Here is a 20,802-nt window from a genome sequence, read left to right as displayed (position 1 = left end):
GATTATTGGGCAGTTTCTCTGCCTACAAGATATTATCACAGATGCTTGGTTTACTTTTGCAGTTCTCAAAACTGAATTTGACTCAGCAGAGATCACATGCCTCCTCTTCACAGCAAAAATGTTATAACATGAACAGAGTTGAGAAAAATACCTTAATCCTAACTTCTACAAACCTATGAACGCAGAATCAACCTAATCAAACTAATATGAAAAGTTGTTATTCTAAAAATCTTCATCTACTTGCATATTATAAGTTATACCAGCAAGAATTAGTCTTTATGTAGAAAACTATGATTTAAATCAAGCCTTATTGACTAGTGATTTAAATCGTGATTTAAATCATTTTGATTTAAATAAAATCCACACTGCGTCCTTGTATTATAAAGGTGAACGAATTTGCGGTTTGCAAGTTCGGGTTTGGCGTTCGGGTTCTGGGTGAATTCCGTTATGGATTCCGTTATCACGAAATATAATGGAATTCTATGACACCATGCACCACGGAAGCCTTTAAGAGGCATTCCGTCATGATAAAAGTCTATGGGCAGCATAATGTATCCGGACGGTTTCCGTTATGCAGGAGTCCTGCCGAATCCATAACTGAATTCACCCAGAACCCGAACGCCAAACCCCAACGTGCAAACAGCAAATTCCCTCATCCCTAGTGACCAGTCATCTGAATGGGTACCATGTAATACCAAATTTCTCCTGTAGTGGCCGCTGCAGAATATAATTCTTGGATGTTTGCTGCTGGTGTCTGGAGCAGGACACTGGGTAATCAGCTGATGTCCCCAGTAGCCTCTTTTTGAAAGTGCTTATCTATGATGAGACAACCCCTTTAAGTGTATACATTTCTGTTATTTGTTATCATTGCTAAATAAAACACTAATACCATTATACAAGTTATCAACCACATGAACCTGAATTACAGTATAATACGCTCTACTGTAACTCAATGTATTTTCTTGTGTACATCAGACCTGTCACCCATATCTTCCTTTCAAAGGATGCCCTAATCCACTAGAAGAGAATATAGGGGGAATTATCATGATGGAAATTTTTGAAGTCACTTTTTTTGAGGCTTAATTACCATAATTAGCTCCTGATTTATTAAACTTCGCACATTGTTTGATAAATTTGTCGCATCTTTAAACATAGCACTTTTATCTAGAGATGTTACTCTTTGTATGTTGCCCTAAAGTAAGATTATGTGCCTTTTGGAATTTAAAAAAAAGTCATAGTTGATTAATCTAGCATACACACAATTAACATAGTAGACCATCTCCACTTTTCCGCTCTGTTTTTGAAATAGGTGCGAGTGGGGGTAAAAATCACAAAAAATGGCATGAATCAAAATTTGTGACTCGCTTTTCACCAGAGAATGATAAATCCCCCCTATGTGTTTAGACTCTTTGTGATAGTTTTTTCTTTAGTTTTAGTTTGATGTAATTGTCTGTTTGCTAACCTTGTCTCTTCTTTAACCTCCCATTTGCTCTCATGGAAACTAACAGCAACCATTGAACGAGACCGTAAGTGTTATTCATCTGTGTGATGTGCTTACATTGGGCTTGTTACAGTTGGCTAATAAATGTGCTGCGAGCAAACCATATCATAGAGATAAATATGAGAGGAAAGAGGATAGTGTAATCCAGCGAGATCTCGGTGTCTATAAGTACAGTGATGGAACTAAAGCTGGTCAAAGACATTATAGTACCACAGGCATTGAGTGTTAAAGGTTAGGTCATCAGTGTAAAATTCCATGAAACCCCTTTAAAGGTAATGTGCTAGCCGTGTCATTTTTTTCTGCCAGTTAAAACCAAATAGTGACAGCTGTTGTACAGTAGCTCTGACACTGGTACTACGCAGCTGTACTTTCTGCAGTTACTGCAGTGCTGCTCCAATTCACTTCAATGGGAGCAGTGCTGCAGTAAAGCTATGCCAACTATACAATGGATAGAGCTACTGCAGAACTGCACATTGGCTGGGGAATTGGGCGTCAGACCCCTGACGATCAGATAGTCATGGCCTATCTTCAGGAGAGGCAATCAATTGTAACGGGTTGGCCAACCCCTTTAAATAAGAGTTTTTAATGCATCCGTAGAGCAGAGGAGCACAAATTACTGGACCGGTTCGGATCAGTTAAGACAGTCAGAAATCCTCTAGAAGTTAATAGAACTTGGTAGAAAATGTCCCAAAAAACCTAATGCCATCTGCAGTTTTCTAGATGAATATGCTTACTAGCTGCTGGAATATTTCCAGAAGAAAGTTCTTTTTCCCTGGTTGTATTTGTCCTTTAGGTGACTACCTTCTCAATAAGTGCTGTCATTCCTCTCTAAACTATGGCGAAAAGACTAATGCTTTCTCTTTTCTCCTTTCTGTAGTGTATCAGCCCCCAACCATCATCAAGGAATCGGAAAAGAATTATATTGTTGACCCACGTGATAATATCATGATTGAATGTGAGGCTACAGGAAACCCATATCCAACGTAAGTAAACTACTTTATGTTTAAAACCAGAACGACATACTGTCTGCTAAAATCTGATATTCCTATGCTGTTACTTACCTGTCTGTGTGTTATATCAAATATTTAGCTATTTTATTATTATGGTTTTATTCCCATAGATTTAGCTGGACACGAAACGGGAAATTTTATAACGTAGCCAAAGACCCAAAAGTCTCATTCCGCAGACGTTCTGGGACACTTGTCATAGACATATATGGGGGTGGTCGGCCTGAGGACTACGAAGGAGAATATCAGTGCTTTGCTCGCAATCGGCATGGAACAGCCCTTTCAAACAAGATTTTACTGCAAGTATCAAGTAAGTGCCCAGGTTGGACTTATAATATGAACAGATTTTCCCGCACCAACGTCCACTGTTAAAAATCCATATTTTATTCCAAGCTTTAAAAGTACAGAAACCGGAGCCACTGTGAGGTTTATGCGTTTCGACACCTGGTCTTAATGGTAACATTATGATTAAACCAGCTGTCGAAACATGTAAACCTCACAGTGGCTCTGGTTTCTGTACTAAGTTTGGAATAAAATGTGTATTTTTAACACTGGACACTGGCGAGAAAGTCTGTTCATGTTCTTAAGAGCTTTTTGGGCAGATGACGCCCTATGCTTCATGTCAATGGATCACGTGACACAATGGGGAGGTTGCGTCACTGCTGCGGCCAATGATTGGCTGCAGCCGCCGTCAAACTGAATGTTGAAATGCGGGTAGCCGACTGCTGCAGCAGCAGCGTGGGAGGAAACAAGCCAGAACCTAGTGGGGGGTAGCAGTTTAGGCTACTTTCACACTAGTGTTCGGGAACAGCCTGCTGGATCTCTCTGCATCCGGCATTGCCGGAAGCTACATGATTGCCATGTGGCCCCATTAACTATAATGGAGACTGGCAGAGATTCGTCCGCAATCTGGAAATATGCAGAGAATCAGCTGGACAAATACCGCTCGTGTGAATATAGCCTAAGTATGCTTCCCTTTGCAGGTCTGGTCACGGAGAGAAGATATTGGCAGGGGTCTATGGTTCCCATCAGTGCCTAGAAGGGAGGTTCTACTATGACAAGAGTCATTCAGATACAGTATTTCCCTATATTAGTGAAGCTGGCATTGTGCATACCCATTAAAATCTATGGGATTGCTCATCCTATTGATGCACTTATCTTTTTGTTAAGATGTTAATTAAAATAGTTTGATCTGTCGACATCTATGTAATGTGCACTGAAGACATTGAAGCATCTAATGTCATCTTTGTGGCTTATCTTGTCTATTATAATATGTTCAAATTAGCTCATACCAGCCAAATCAGAGACAATCTGTAGACAGTGTTTTGGGGTTCTTGTCTTTCATTAGTACAGAGCAGGGTACAAGTTGGCTGGATGAGATGCCTTAGATGCAGCTCGGGGGAGTGGGGTACGGTTTCTCCTTGAAGAGACACTGCGGTGTATGGAGAATTATTTTTCTGGCATTTCTCCATGGGAAAAAGTATCCAAATTAGCCCCTACCATCAAAACCAGAGAAACCAGGTTCTTGCCCTACCAGTCTCTGCTTTGGTTGGGTTAGGAGTTAATTTGCATACTTTTACCACAGACCATTGCCTGAATGATAAGTCTTCATGCACCACTGTGTCTCTTCGAGGAGAAACAATAGTCCCCTGAGTTTTAATCTGTATAGACAAGTCCTTATCTAAAGATGTGAGGACAGTAATATTACTTTATACCTCCTGCTGCTTCTGGATCAGAGAGGGTCTCGCTGAGATTCCACAGATTTCACCCCAAAAATCCACAATATAATTGAGAGGCAGCGGTTTTTAAAATCCACAGCATTTTCCAAACCCCATCCAGTTGTATTGTACTGTCATTTGGTGTAGATTTTAGGTGCAGAACCCACCCTCATTCCAAAGAATTTTCCTTGTTAGATAGTTATCAATAAGTGATGTGCTGCCAGGAAGTGCTAAGAAATCCTCATCTTAATTTATTTTAATTCTGTAATATTGCATTGTATGTCAGAGATCCTGGAAATGCTATGCAGTTTTTCTCAATTTGCATTTTAATTGTACAGGATCTCCGCTGTGGCCAAAGGAAAACCTGGACCCGGTTGTCATAAATGAGGGCGCTTCCCTCATTCTTCAGTGCAACCCCCCACCCAGTCTTCCCCCTCCAGTCATATTCTGGATGAGCAGCTGTAAGTGAGAGATAATGCCGTGCTAGTGTGATCTGCATAGAATATATTATCTCACTATATATAGTTTATACATTTGAATAACTATTCTTTCACATAAGAGATTGTCCCTTTCCCCTATTTGTTCTTCTTGCAGCAATGGAGCCGATTGCACAGAATAGACGAGTGTCTCAGGGTTTGAATGGGGATCTATACTTCTCTAATGTCCTGCGTGAAGACGCACAGACAGATTACAGCTGCAACGCTCGCTCCCATTTCACACACACCATCCAGCAGAAGAACGCCTACACTCTCAAAGTCGTGACCAGTAAGTGGGCCCACATTCATTGTAGGACATTTCCTATATTGCCGCTTTCACTGTCCATATAGCTTGCGATAACACCATCATAGGGTTTTACATTGTTAAAGTACACTTATTGCAGCCCTATGAGTTGTCTCTGTACAACTGTAATATGTACTGAGAAGGTTAAAATAAAGAGGACTGACAAATCAATCTGTGAGAAACCTCCATACGTGTACCATATGAATAGCACTTTTAGAGAAACAACACAAAAAAATGTTCAGTTTTCTCTTTACATATGGTACAAATACAAAGCGAATACAGAACAAAACGGTAACTTCCTGAGCACCATATGAAGTGGTCTGTAAGAAAATTTGTAAAATAATTCTTTATTCAGTGTAGGATCTCTAATCCACTAGTGATTGAAGGAAAGTCAGACTGTACCGTAATTGGCTTTACATAGGTTTGTGATAGTAACACTACAGGAAGAGCGAATCTGCAGAATAATTGCCTGCTGCTTCTTCTGCCCAGCCTGACGTTTGCTTGAATTGCTGTAACACATGGCTATGGCGCCCGCAGTTCCTTTATGCCTCCTGATGCAATTTGTTTGGACTTGTCTTGCATTTGCTTGATGTTGCTATCACTGTATGCTTTTCTATTATTGTGATGTCATTTTTACTGTACCCACCACAATAACCCCGCTCACAGTTACCCTTCATTCATTGTCTGTTTCTCTTTATTAACACACACCGTTACTCATTTGTGATTAGGTCATTCTGTTTCTCTGCACAGTATATGGATGAACATGGCTTGTGCCTGCGTGCACTTCTTAGATTTCTCAGATAGAAGCCCCCTGCGAGTCTCGAGGTCTTGACTTCTGGCCCATAACAACATCATTTATTGATTGACAAGTTATGATACCCTTGAGCTTTGTATTGGAGGGAATTATCACACCATACAAACATCACTTCCAGGCTATCAGTGCTAAATTAGGCACCTATGGGCTTTCTATGAAGTTGTAGATCAGAACCATAACAGTTTCTAAGGCTGAAAGATACATAAGCCCATCCAGTTCAGTCCATGGTCCATCAGTTTTCATCCAGAGGAAGGCCCCATGAGGTAGAACCAGCTTTCTTCATCTTGGGGAACATATCCATCCTGACTGAATATCTAGCAATCTCTGGAACAAATGACCCTTCTCCAGTCATCCAAAAACTATAACCTGTGATATGTTTACACTATAGAGAGACATCCAGGCCTCTTTTGAACTCTTTTACTGAGTTCACCGTCACCACCTCCCATGGCAAAGATTTCCATAGACTCACTGATCTTACAGCCCCCTTCATTGTTGGTGTAGAAACCTTCTGGTGATTTTCACTGGCAGACTCAGGAAATCATTAGTATAGGCAGTTGGCACTAGGAGGCTGACACTAAGGAAAAAAGTTGTCTCTTCCTACCCTCGCTATATCCAGCCTGGTGACACATCTTTGCCTAGTGATGCCCACTTGTTACTTTAAGCGGAAGCATAATATGTTCAGAATCTAGCAAATTTATTCTTTCGCAGTTGACAATCTGCTGGTTTTAGAAATCATCTTAAGGGCTCATGCACACAAACGTATTTTTTTTCCATGTCCGTTCTATTTTTTTTGCGGACGGTATGCGGAGCCATTTATTTCAATGGGTCCGCAAAAAAAAACGGAAGGTACTCCATGTGCATTCCGTTTCGGTATGTCCGTATTTCCGTTCCGCAAAAAAAATAGAACATGTCCTATTATTGTCCGCATTACAGACAAGGATAGGACTGTTCTATTAGGGGACAGCTTTTCCGTTCCGCAAAATACGGAATGCACACGGACGTCATCCGTATTTTTTGTGGATCCGTTTTTTGCGGACCGCAAAATACATACCGTCGTGTGCCTGAGCCCTTACATGAATGTTTCATCTTTACATTTTAACTGCTATTTCTTTATGTACTTTCTCCATTTTGCATCCCATCAGTGTTGAGTACGTCTTCCTGAGCTGCATGCTTCCAGCACTTTTGTGTCCCACCTCATTCCCAACATTTGCATTTTGAGTGGTCTTCTTCATCTTCACCCTCCACAACGGATTCTCTTGTCTTATTGACTGCTCCGATGTATATTGCCCTGGGGCTCTCACCCTATCTTGTTTATTACAGAGAATTCCCGTAATGACTCTGCAGTACATTCCACAGTGAACCTCACTATTATGTACCATGGTGAGTCCTTGGGGTCTCCAGACCTCCCTCCTACCTCACCTACTAGCTAACCACTCTCACTATATTTATAACAAGTCCTAAAAATGAAGAACTTGACCCTTTCATGCTCAGTAATATGAACTGGAAGCCATTTGAAGCACACGTGCATCTTTTTATCAATTTATAAAAGCATGTTCAGATTGCCCAGCACCGGCTGAATTGCACCATATTACCACAAGTAGTCTTTGTAAAGACACTGAAACAGAAAAGTATGCTTGCCTCTAAGAAGTGGATTTAATAAAAAAACTAAACTTTGGAGTGCAGAAGAATAATAATAATAGCAAAATGTGAACTTTTTTAAGAGTAGTAATTACAATTCTGTAACTAGTCAACAGAATATTTCTGGATTGTATAGACCACAATCACTATATGTATTATAGATTACCGGGAATTTTTTATTTTTACCCTTTAGATATATCCCATTGTTTTACTATTGGCAGCATGCACTTGACTTATCCGGTGTCTTTTCCTTGTTTCTTCCCTGTCTTGCTGTTGCTTTTTGTGCGTTTGTAACCAAAGCTAGCTTTGCACCTTTGCCTTTTGGCCTTTGCAAATTGAGCATTGCAATTTTAGGCAGCAGGTTCTTTATACAGTCAACACAATTTTAGCCAGCGTAGACCTACATGCAGTAAATCTAGAATATGGCTTGCTTTGAAATATGTACCACAATCATGATGCGTGCACATTGTGATGCTAACCAGTGCTTGCACAGATAATGATATTCCTAACAAAAGCATGCTATCAAAGGGGTTGTCTGGATAGTGATGGCCTATTCCCAGGACACCAACACTCAGCACTTTTGTGGGTCAGCTGTTCGGGTGTAGCTTCAGGTGTTGCCTTAACCTTGGAGTGGACATCTACATGTTTAATGGTTCTGTGTACAGTAGCTGCGGCTCCAACTTCCCTCGACAGAACTACACTGAAACAGCTGATCAGTGAAGGTGCAAATTTTTGGACTCCCCCTATCAGTTAGTGATGGCCTATCCTGTGATAGGCCATCACTTAGTAAAGACCAGACAACCCCTTTAAGAACATTTGTCAAGGGAAATAGGACCACTGGAACTTATACAGGTAATGAATACAGGGAGTGCAGAATTATTAGGCAAGTTGTATTTTTGAGAATTAATTTTATTATTGAACAACAATCATGTTCTCAATGAACCCAAAAAACTCATTAATATCAAAGCTGAATATTTTTGGAAGTAGTTTTTAGTTTGTTTTTAGTTTTAGCTATTTTAGGGGGATATCTGTGTGTGCAGGTGACTATTACTGTGCATAATTATTAGGCAACTTAACAAAAAACAAATATATACCCATTTCAATTATTTATTTTTACCAGTGAAACCAATATAACATCTCAACATTCACAAATATACATTTCTGACATTCAAAAACAAAACAAAAACAAATCAGTGACCAATATAGCCACCTTTCTTTGCAAGGACACTCAAAAGCCTGCCATCCATGGATTCTGTCAGTGTTTTGATCTGTTCACCATCAACATTGCGTGCAGCAGCAACCACAGCCTCCCAGACACTGTTCAGAGAGGTGTACTGTTTTCCCTCCTTGTAAATCTCACATTTGATGATGGACCACAGGTTCTCAATGGGGTTCAGATCAGGTGAACAAGGAGGCCATGTCATTAGTTTTTCTTCTTTTATACCCTTTCTTGCCAGCCACGGTGTGGAGTACTTGGACGCGTGTGATGGAGCATTGTCCTGCATGAAAATCATGTTTTTCTTGAAGGATGCAGACTTCTTCCTGTACCACTGCTTGAAGAAGGTGTCTTCCAGAAACTGGCAGTAGGACTGGGAGTTGAGCTTGACTCCATCCTCAACCCGAAAAGGCCCCGCAAGCTCATCTTTGATGATACCAGCCCAAATAAGTACTCCACCTCCACCTTGCTGGCGTCTGAGTCGGACTGGAGCTCTCTGCCCTTTACCAATCCAGCCACGGGCCCATCCATCTGGCCCATCAAGACTCACTCTCATTTCATCAGTCCATAAAACCTTAGAAAAATCAGTCTTGAGATATTTCTTGGCCCAGTCTTGACGTTTTAGCTCGTGTGTCTTGTTCAGTGGTGGTCGTCTTTCAGCCTTTCTTACCTTGGCCATGTCTCTGAGTATTGCACACCTTGTGCTTTTGGGCACTCCAGTGATGTTGCAGCTCTTAAATATGGCCAAACTGGTGGCAAGTGGCATCTTGGCAGCTGCACGCTTGACTTTTCTCAGTTCATGGGCAGTTATTTTGCGCCTTGGTTTTTCCACACGCTTCTTGCGACCCTGTTGACTATTTTGAATGAAACGCTTGATTGTTCGATGATCACGCTTCAGAAGCTTTGCAATTTTAAGAGTGCTGCATCCCTCTGCAAGATATCTCACTATTTTAAAATTTTCTGAGCCTGTCAAGTCCTTCTTTTGACCCATTTTGCCAAAGGAAAGGAAGTTGCCTAATAATTATGCACACCTAATATAGGGTGTTGATGTCATTAGACCACACCCCTTCTCATTACAGAGATGCACATCACCTAATATGCTTAATTGGTAGTAGGCTTTCGATCCTATACAGCTTGGAGTAAGACAACATGCATAAAGAGGATGATGTGGTCAAAATACTCATTTGCCTAATAATTCTGCACGCAGTGTAGTTTCAACGGAACTAAACTGAGTTTAAACTGCATGTCAATGAAAAACATGGTAAGAGCACATATGGAGTTTTAGTGAAGAATAATGATTCAGTTCTGTTTTAAAATGACTAAATAGCTTAATGGGGTATTCCTGCAAAATAAAAAACTTGAGCATGGCTTGCAAATGGGTAAAAAAAATATATTAAATTGGGATACAGCGGCTCACCCCTATCACGTATGGATAGGTGCTCACCCTCTAGTCCTACCCTCAGGACCACAAAGAATGCAAAACGTATAGAAGGAACGAGGGGGCACACACACCAGGGAAACACTAGATGGATGAATAATTTGATGTTTAATGTTTAATACTCTAAAAACAAACCCCTAAAATCACATAAAACGTACATCAAATAACTACAATAGCAGCCTATATAGCATGTACATATAACGCCACAGATATAATATTGACAACTGTGCAGCCGGTGTAGTGATGGGACACTACTATGGGTACAATATATTAGAGTTTGATGTGTAACAGTTCATCCGAACAGTGTCCCAAATCATACGGTGCTGCACAGAGTAATAATATAAGAAGTCCTGAAGATAGCCCCAACAGGTGTATCGGATGAGGCAATGAAAATGACTATATGTCAATGTCCGGTATTTGAAGATAAGTACAGAGATGCGTACGGGTAAAGCGCATAGGCACTGGCCTCCAGATTACTTACAGTGTCCAGCCGCTTCAGGTCTCCCGGTCTCACCCCTCCTTGCTGCCTAGCCGCAGCACGATTTCCCAGGTGGCCGAACACGGCCGTCTGTGGCGTCCCACGTGACCTGGTGCTCTGGGGTTCCGGGCAGACGCTTAGATGACGTCACTGCTTTGCGGCGGTAATTTTAAATCTGGATCTGGATCTCTTGCGCTTTCGATCTGAAGTATAGTTTCTTTGTCCTTTTTCTCCTTGAATCCACGCTCACTCTGTATGCCAGACGCGTTTCAGGGTCTTACGCCCCTTCCTCAGTGGCCACCGAGTGAGTGGATTCTCACTCCTTATATATGGTATTAGCCCACCCTCAATTGTGCTTTGTTCAGCTTGTTGCAATATGCGGGATGGATTTAATTACTGCTGCATTTCTACTAACAATTAAAATGTTACATTCAAGTTAAAAACATGATACATAATAAATATTACTCCCCTTTAGTAAATACAACATTAAAATATCTTAAAAATGTTCTTGATATAGGATTGCAGGGTTAGAACTCCATTATAAGGAAAATCGCATTGAAAACGCTTCAAAAACGCAACAGTGTGAATTGCGTCTTCATTGCGGTTTTTGTGTTTTTTGTGTTTTTATATTGTATAGAGTCAGGTGACCCTACCTAAAAGGATTGGACCAGGATGAAAAGATTTAAAAAGATATAAAAAGATATAAAAAGAGATATGAAAAGATTTAAAAAGATTTAGAGTGATCTTCATCAGAAATCATATATTGCAAGGGTAATTCATGGTTGTATAGTTGTATATGTAGGGAGTCATCCGGTGGGGAGGTGAATCACAGTGTCAATAGCTGACCCTCCTGCGATATCTCATCCCCACTGGACAGCCCCCCCCAAAGTATTTACAGGAACCCGAACACCTCCATCTCAGCATTGAGACCCCTCGGCATAATGGTGTCATACTCAAAAATTCTGCGGGATTCTTGTCGTGACATGTGAGCGATATGATTCCCTCCTCTCCACATTTTTTTAACCCTTTCTATGGCAGTGAATTTTAGGCCAGTTGGGTCACAATTGTGTTGAATTTTAAAATGTTTCGATAGGGAATGCGTTTCTAGACCTTTTTTAATATTCGCCACATGTTCGGCTACCCTCTTTTTGAGTGTCCTTTTGGTCCTGCCTATGTACTGTTTCCTACATCCACATTCCAATAGGTATATGACATCCGTGGAATCGCACGTAAGGCACTCTTGTATTTCTACACTGAAGGAGTTTATTGTAGATTTCACCCTAGTTGTTTTTTTGGGGAAACTAGTGATCTTACAATTCGTGCATCTACCACATTTAAAAAAGCCATTGGTTGTTAGCCAGTTTTTTCTTTGTTGTTGTTGACTATCCTTTTTAGCTTTAACGGTTGGGGCTATTTTACCTGCCAAATTGTTTGCCCTTGTGTACGTAATTTTTGGAACATCACTCAAAAGTGGGCCAATTAGTTTATCGTCTAACAGGTGTGCCCAATGTTTTCGAATGCTCCGTTCCATTATTCTGTATTGTGAGCTAAAAGGGAGAATGATTCTCAACGTTTCATCACTCAAAAGTGGGCCAATTAGTTTATCGTCTAACAGGTGTGCCCAATGTTTTCGAATGCTCCGTTCCATTATTCTGTATTGTGAGCTAAAAGGGAGAATGATTCTCAACGTTTCATCTAGCGGTTGTGGTGGGCCTATCTCAAAGAAGCCTTTTCGTTCCATCTTTTGCACTTTCTCCAGTAATTGATAAATCACTGGAGAAAGTGCAAAAGATGGAACGAAAAGGCTTCTTTGAGATAGGCCCACCACAACCGCTAGATGAAACGTTGAGAATCATTCTCCCTTTTAGCTCACAATACAGAATAATGGAACGGAGCATTCGAAAACATTGGGCACACCTGTTAGACGATAAACTAATTGGCCCACTTTTGAGTGATGTTCCAAAAATTACGTACACAAGGGCAAACAATTTGGCAGGTAAAATAGCCCCAACCGTTAAAGCTAAAAAGGATAGTCAACAACAACAAAGAAAAAACTGGCTAACAACCAATGGCTTTTTTAAATGTGGTAGATGCACGAATTGTAAGATCACTAGTTTCCCCAAAAAAACAACTAGGGTGAAATCTACAATAAACTCCTTCAGTGTAGAAATACAAGAGTGCCTTACGTGCGATTCCACGGATGTCATATACCTATTGGAATGTGGATGTAGGAAACAGTACATAGGCAGGACCAAAAGGACACTCAAAAAGAGGGTAGCCGAACATGTGGCGAATATTAAAAAAGGTCTAGAAACGCATTCCCTATCGAAACATTTTAAAATTCAACACAATTGTGACCCAACTGGCCTAAAATTCACTGCCATAGAAAGGGTTAAAAAAATGTGGAGAGGAGGGAATCATATCGCTCACATGTCACGACAAGAATCCCGCAGAATTTTTGAGTATGACACCATTATGCCGAGGGGTCTCAATGCTGAGATGGAGGTGTTCGGGTTCCTGTAAATACTTTGGGGGGGCTGTCCAGTGGGGATGAGATATCGCAGGAGGGTCAGCTATTGACACTGTGATTCACCTCCCCACCGGATGACTCCCTACATATACAACTATACAACCATGAATTACCCTTGCAATATATGATTTCTGATGAAGATCACTCTAAATCTTTTTAAATCTTTTTAAATCTTTTCATATCTCTTTTTATATCTTTTTAAATCTTTTCATCCTGGTCCAATCCTTTTAGGTAGGGTCACCTGACTCTATACAATATAAAAACACAAAAAACACAAAAACCGCAATGAAGACGCAATTCACACTGTTGCGTTTTTGAAGCGTTTTCAATGCGATTTTCCTTATAATGGAGTTCTAACCCTGCAATCCTATATCAAGAACATTTTTAAGATATTTTAATGTTGTATTTACTAAAGGGGAGTAATATTTATTATGTATCATGTTTTTAACTTGAATGTAACATTTTAATTGTTAGTAGAAATGCAGCAGTAATTAAATCCATCCCGCATATTGCAACAAGCTGAACAAAGCACAATTGAGAGTGGGCTAATACCATATATAAGGAGTGAGAATCCACTCACTCGGTGGCCACTGAGGAAGGGGCGTAAGACCCTGAAACGCGTCTGGCATACAGAGTGAGCGTGGATTCAAGGAGAAAAAGGACAAAGAAACTATACTTCAGATCGAAAGCGCAAGAGATCCAGATCCAGATTTAAAATTACCGCCGCAAAGCAGTGACGTCATCTAAGCGTCTGCCCGGAACCCCAGAGCACCAGGTCACGTGGGACGCCACAGACGGCCGTGTTCGGCCACCTGGGAAATCGTGCTGCGGCTAGGCAGCAAGGAGGGGTGAGACCGGGAGACCTGAAGCGGCTGGACACTGTAAGTAATCTGGAGGCCAGTGCCTATGCGCTTTACCCGTACGCATCTCTGTACTTATCTTCAAATACCGGACATTGACATATAGTCATTTTCATTGCCTCATCCGATACACCTGTTGGGGCTATCTTCAGGACTTCTTATATTATTACTCTGTGCAGCACCGTATGATTTGGGACACTGTTCGGATGAACTGTTACACATCAAACTCTAATATATTGTACCCATAGTAGTGTCCCATCACTACACCGGCTGCACAGTTGTCAATATTATATCTGTGGCGTTATATGTACATGCTATATAGGCTGCTATTGTAGTTATTTGATGTACGTTTTATGTGATTTTAGGGGTTTGTTTTTAGAGTATTAAACATTAAACATCAAATTATTCATCCATCTAGTGTTTCCCTGGTGTGTGTGCCCCCTCGTTCCTTCTATACGTTTTAAAAAAAATATATGTTTATACTCACCTAGCTGATCTCTGACTCTGCAGGTCCAACAGTACCCCTCTTGCGTTCCATTGCTGGCTTCTTTTTTCTACATGGCAGGAAATGGCTGTGAATGCTGCCTAACCAATCACTGGCTGCAGCAATGACCTGCCTTAGCCACTGACTGGCTGAGCGCCAAGCCCAGCTATGTCCTGCCATGTTGAAAATTGGAGCAGGAAGTGCAGCACAGAACAGCAATGTCAGCAATCGGTAAGGTATAATTTCCCAATTTTTTTAACCATTTGCAGGCTATGCTCAAGCTTTTTTATTGTGCTGTATTACCCCTTTAAAGGGAACCTATCAGGAGCTGCATGCTCCCTGAACTAGGAACGGGGAGCAGAGTCATGGACCGGTTCGTTGCTCACTTCTCCCCATCAGGCTTGACTTGACTGACGTGTTTTCCTGTGCATAAATAGGAAAGCTACCCCTGTGACTCTTCTTCTGTTCTCCACTTGTTTTTTTAAACTATCGTATGTTTTCTCTGAGACAAAAATAGTAAACCATAGCTGTTTGCTTCACAGCAGCCACATGGTCCGTAGGTACCTACAGACTGGGGGGGGGGGGGGGAATCATTGGCTTCTATGGGAGAGTGCTCTAGGCATGCTTAGTGACCTGTGCAGAGATCATTGTGCAGGTTGGGAGATGATGTGAGCTCTAATCATTACCTATTGTCAGTGGTCGACTTTGCTATTTGCCTTCAGGCTTCTAATAGTGATGTGATCTCTACAGAACAGGAAGTGTCAGCCTATTATGAGGCTTAGTGGCCAGAGTGAAAACTGCAAGATATAGGTATATGGAAAGTTAAAATATATATAACGCCAACATTTTTAAAAACATATGTTTAATGCAAAAACTTGGGGGCACATTTATTAAGATCTGTGTTTAAGACACTGGTCTTAATAATCCCTATAGCTGGCGGTGGATCGCCGAAGTTATGTAGAAGGGCATGTGGATGCGCCAAAGTAATGTAGAGGCCTGTGCCTCTACATAACTTCGGCGCATCCAGCACCGATCCTAAATTTAAGACAGCTTTCTTGCTGTCTTACATTTAGACCATTTTCTACGCATAAACCAGCCTGTGCCCTTCCCTGCCCACACCACCACCACTTTTTTAGACCTGGCATGAGTGGGTAAGAAGTTGCAGATTCTGCCGCACCATGGTGTGCGACAGATTCTGCGCCAGATATATGTCACAAAAGTGGCGTTTATTTGCTCGTAGGTGACCCGCTTGGATTAAATATTAGGTAATTTTCTGACTTTCCTTTAAATGATGTCATGTTGTTGCCAACTAGTCTGTCTCAGTGAAGGTGCAAATTTTTGGACTCCCCCTATCAGTTAGTGATGGCCTATCCTGTGATAGGCAATCACTTAGTAAAGACCAGACAACCCCTTTAAGAACATTTGTCAAGGGGAGTAATGACTGGGATATAACAATACCAGGGTTCTCTCTATACAGGAAAGACAGAGAAGGCAAGAAGGGGGAGGGGTGGCCCTGTATGTGAAAGATAGCATAAAATCTAATTTGATACAAGTTAGCGAGAACAATTTAGAGTCAGTTTGGGTTACCTTGCAGCTTGATAATCATAAGGTAACTTGTGTAGGTGTGATATATAGACCACCTAGCCAAGTCAAAGAATTAGATGATCTACTAGTTGAGGAAATAGCTAAAATGACATTGAAGGGAGAGAATATTTAAAAGAAGAAAAACTGCTACAAGAGGACATAGTTTTAAATTAGAGGGGCAAAGGGTTAAAAGTAATATCAGGAAGTATTACTTTACTGAGAGAGTAGTGGATGCATGGAATAGCCTTTCTGCAGAAGTGGTAGCTGCAAATACAGTGGAGGAGTTTAAGCATGCATAGGATAGGCATAAGGCCATCCTTCATATAAGATAGGGCCAGGGGCTATCCATAGTATTCAGTATATTGGGCAGACTAGATGGGCCAAATGGTTCTTATCTGCCGACACATTCTATGTTTCTATTTTGTACTTGGGTATGGCATTAAACCAAATCCAGTCTTGTCAAGCAAGCAATGCCAAGCATTGCTATTATAATGCTTTTTCTAATACATTTAGTCTAGTTTGTCATATGATAACTATAAGCACTACTGTGCTTCCTTACACTGCAAAAAAATGTGAGTTCAAGCTCAAGTTTAATTTGTACAGTCTTGTAAAATGGAAAAAAAATTAAAATTCACTGCATTGGTAGGAAAACATATGATAAAGAAACCCCAAATATATCTAAGACTGAAAATTTTCTAAGTGCAAACACATTATTTTGGTTGTAATTTACAGTATATATTTTTTTATAACAAGAAGTTTGTGTATGTGTTTTATAGATTTTATTACCCCATTTGTAGTCTTTTAGTTTCTGTCTTCTTTCCATTTAATTATAAAGCTATCACTGAATCTAATACATATTTGTGGCCTCGGAAGACAAGTGGATGAAGTGATGAACACTGAGGCGCAGGCATGAGATGTTCATATAATAAACCTGCTGATGGTTTCTCTCTAATTAACAAGTAATTGACTAACGCTATTCTCCAGACCCACAGGAAGTCCCTTGAGGCCTGTAAATAGATCCTTAAACGGACAGCAGGTGCCTCCAGTAGCAGAATGAACATCTCCAGAGACTAAAACGGTTGATTTCCAGTGGGACATGAACTAAAGCAGCATTTTATTCAAGTAAAATAGAGGGATAAACATTTGCTTTGGACATATGGATCACATAACACGGATACCTTTGCAGTCCTGGTTCTTTATCTGTCTAAAAAATAATAGGAATTATTTATTGGTAATGGGTTAAAACAGAAATATGCAGCAGTGGACAGGAGGGATACGTTTTGGGACATCTTGAAATTGCTACTTTAGATAAAGTAGTGTATAGTAGAGATTAGCTCTACTTTTGTATAATGGTCACGTTATATGCATATGCTACAACTTACTTGATCATGGTCATTTCTTCTGATTAGCCCGTGGAGTATCAGAGAGAACTCCAACGTTCTTGCTGCCTACGGGCACTTCTAGCACTAAGCTGGTGTTACGGGATGAAGATCTCCTGCTTGAATGCATTGCCTCTGGAGTGTAAGTACTGTAATGGTGATGATTCATATCCTGTATATTTGGTGTCCCTGTCCACTTCTTCCTCATCTAGAATGTCTAGAATCTAGAGATTATTGTGCATAATTCTTTGTAATACACACATTGCATCTGTACGACTTAATGCAACTAAGTAATTAATTAACCGCAATTACCGTATACCTGTGCAGTTATGCACAGCGGTATTTTGTGCCACAAAATGTGGCTTTACAATTTACCACTGCATATTTTTAAATCTGTCATATATGTCATACATATAAAAATTAGTACACGTCATCCGTGATGTGACACACATTACATTTTTAAAATGCGCCACCTTTCCAGAACACTGCATCAATACACATGTATCAATACTATAGTAAGAACACCTTTACAGACGGAGAGTGAATGGTTTTATTTTTTAAATTATCTTTACTTATTAATATTATCTATTTTTTATTTTATTTCGTAAGACCAACTCCAGAAATCATGTGGTACAAGAAGGGAGGGGAGTTGCCAAGCCAAAAACTCAAGTTTGAGAACTTCAACAAAACTCTTCGTATTTCACGAGTGTCAGAGGAAGACAGTGGAGAGTATTTTTGTCAAGCGTCTAACAGGATGGGCAGTATAAGGCACACCATCACTGTTCGAGTGAAGGGTAGGAACCACAGTCATGGATTCACTTTTTAAGCAAGATAATCCCACATATTAAAGGGGTTTTTAGGGACTTAGACATTGATGACCTATCCTCACGTGTATGGGAGCTGTGGTAAGCTGGCACAGCCACTATACCGTGGACAGAACCTTCTTCTTCTGGCCATGTCCACTATATAGTCTCCAGTGTCAACGGTTAAATACAGCTGATCGGCAGAGGTGTCAAGATCTGTTATTGATAACCTATCCTAAGATTAGTTTATCAATTTCTAAGTCCCATAAAACCCCCTTTATGGTGCATTTCACAAAGCATTTGTTATGGTGAGAAGTAGAAAACACAGAGTAGAAAGTTACTGTTTGTTAATGTGTTTCAGGGTTGCCTAGCTTTACAAGATACACATGAATATGAAGATCCAGTTCAGTGAAATGTGTGTGTGAAGTGGTTAAGTACATAGTACATATAGCGTTATATAAATCTGCAAGCTTAGGGTCCATTCACACGTCTGTATCCGCAAAACACGTACACCGGCAATGTGCGTTCTGCATTTTGCGGACTGCACATCGCTGGCACTAACATAAAAAATGCCTTTTTTTGTCGCAATTGCAGACAAGAATAGGGCATGTTCTATTTTTTTGCGGATCCAGAAGTGTGGATCCGCAAATGCAGATGCGGACAGCACATTCCGGCCCCATTGAAAATGAATGGGTCTGCACTAGTTCTGCAAAATTGCGGAACGGATGCAGACCCATTTTGCGGACGTGTGAATGGACCCTTAAAGGGGTTTTCCAGGATTTGAATATTGATAGCCTTTCATCGGGATAAAGCTAACCTAAGGATAAGGAGCAATAGCTGCACCCCAACTGATCAGCTGTTTCAGAATAGCATCAGCAATGGAACTACACAGCTCTCACCATTGTGTGGTTATCTGTAACAGATATGTAATTAGTACATATATATAGACATTTAGGGGTCATTTATTAAGACCAGCGTTTTAGACGCTGGTTTTAATAACCACTATAGCTGGCAGTGGATCCGTCAAAGTTATGAAGAGGAGCAGGCCTCAACATAGCTTTTGTGTATTCAGTGCCAGTCTAAATGTAAGCTAGCCGGCCCGTCCCTGTCATGCCCATTTTTTTAGACCTGACGTGAGCGGGGAAAAGCCGCAGATTGTGGCGCAAATAACTTTTGCGCCACAATCTGCGCCAGAATTTCTGTATAGTAAATGACCCCCTTAGTACATACAGTATTGAGAAACTTTAAAGGGATTCTCTAGGATTTTCATATTGATGGCCTGTCCTCAGGATATGTCATGAATGGGAGATCCAGAGGGGTCTGACACCAGGCACCCCCGATTTGCTGTTTCAGGAAGGCCACAGCGCTCACCCGGCCTCCTCACAGCTTACCAAGCACAGTGCAGTACATTGTACAGCGGCTGTGCTTTGTCACCTAAATGACTGAGCTGCGCCTAGGCCATGTGACCCATGAATGTGACATCACATGGCCTAGAAAGAGGTCTAAGCACTAAAAGCCTCTTCACACAGCTGATTGGCAGAAGTGTAGGCTGTTGGACCCCTACTGATCTGATATCGATCACCTATCCTGAGGATAGGCCATCATTATCAAGATCCTGAAGAACCTCTTTAAAATTTACATAAAATGCTTTACAAATCTTGTATGTTGAGCCACACTATGTTCTCTCCTCCCTTTATACTCAAAATTAAAGGTGTTATCCCACGAATAGCAATAATCACCTACCCACACATTGGATGATAACTGTCTGCCCACTGGGGATCCTGGCGATTAGACCTCCAACAATTTGACATTTATCATCTATCCAGTGGATGGGTGATGAATGCTCTTTGTGGGATAATGCCATCAGATTTACAGGGCACACTATAGATAATGTCATCAGAGTATAGGCACACTATAGTACATGCAGAAAATACAGGCATAATAGACATTTAGAAGTGAGCACAGAAATAGAATGACCTTAGACTGGTACAGACATAAGGTATTTGCATAGTCTGCAGTTTCTCACATCTGTTTGTACTGGCAGCGGCACCTTTTTGGTTGGATAAACCTAAGGACTTGATCTTAGCTCCTGGAGAAAATGGTCGATTGGTGTGTCGTGCCAATGGCAATCCTAAACCTACTGTTCAATGGATGACGAATGGAGAGCCGTTATCAGGTAGGGGGGGTGGGGGTGGTATGTGTTGGTGACCTTTATAATTTGGTCAGTTTATTATGTGACAGATATAGGTAGGCTGGCCATGTCCACAATACTGATGCCAGTGCCGCATGATATGGCATCAAAATAACTTTTTTTTTGTACTGCATGGTTAAACTTCATCCTATCTGCACAGTATCTTAAGGCCAGCTTACACAGCCAAATGGAGCAGGCAATTGTCGGGAAGGAATCGTTCCTTCCCAACAACTGCTCATCCGTAGAGGTGAAAGCTGCATTTACATGCAGCGATCCCTCAACTGTATAGGGATAAATGATGGCTACTGCCATCGCTCATTCCCATACAGATTCATTGTTTCTGGGTAGTAGTGTGCTGTTGAGACTGCACGATCTTCTGCC

The 20,802-nt window shown here is 41.0% G+C and overlaps 1 protein-coding gene across 1 annotated transcript in view; it reads left to right on the top strand.

Moving 5' to 3' along the window:
• The window catches only part of NFASC (neurofascin), a 183,770-nt gene that overhangs the window by 66,966 nt on the left and 96,002 nt on the right, over window positions 1–20,802 (top strand). The window contains exons 8-15 of the mRNA XM_040423988.1: window positions 1,509–1,526; window positions 2,379–2,484; window positions 2,622–2,818; window positions 4,565–4,687; window positions 4,821–4,991; window positions 17,458–17,569; window positions 18,037–18,221; window positions 20,275–20,406. Of these exons, the coding sequence (XP_040279922.1) occupies window positions 1,509–1,526; window positions 2,379–2,484; window positions 2,622–2,818; window positions 4,565–4,687; window positions 4,821–4,991; window positions 17,458–17,569; window positions 18,037–18,221; window positions 20,275–20,406 (1,044 nt within the window). The remainder of the gene's footprint in view (window positions 1–1,508; window positions 1,527–2,378; window positions 2,485–2,621; window positions 2,819–4,564; window positions 4,688–4,820; window positions 4,992–17,457; window positions 17,570–18,036; window positions 18,222–20,274; window positions 20,407–20,802) is intronic.

The sequence above is a fragment of the Bufo bufo genome, chromosome 3, assembly GCF_905171765.1.
Source record: "Bufo bufo chromosome 3, aBufBuf1.1, whole genome shotgun sequence".
In the NCBI taxonomy this organism is placed as follows: Eukaryota; Metazoa; Chordata; class Amphibia; order Anura; family Bufonidae; genus Bufo; species Bufo bufo.
The sequence above is the reverse complement of the archived record's forward strand: the minus strand, read 5'-3'. Positions and strand labels throughout refer to the sequence as shown.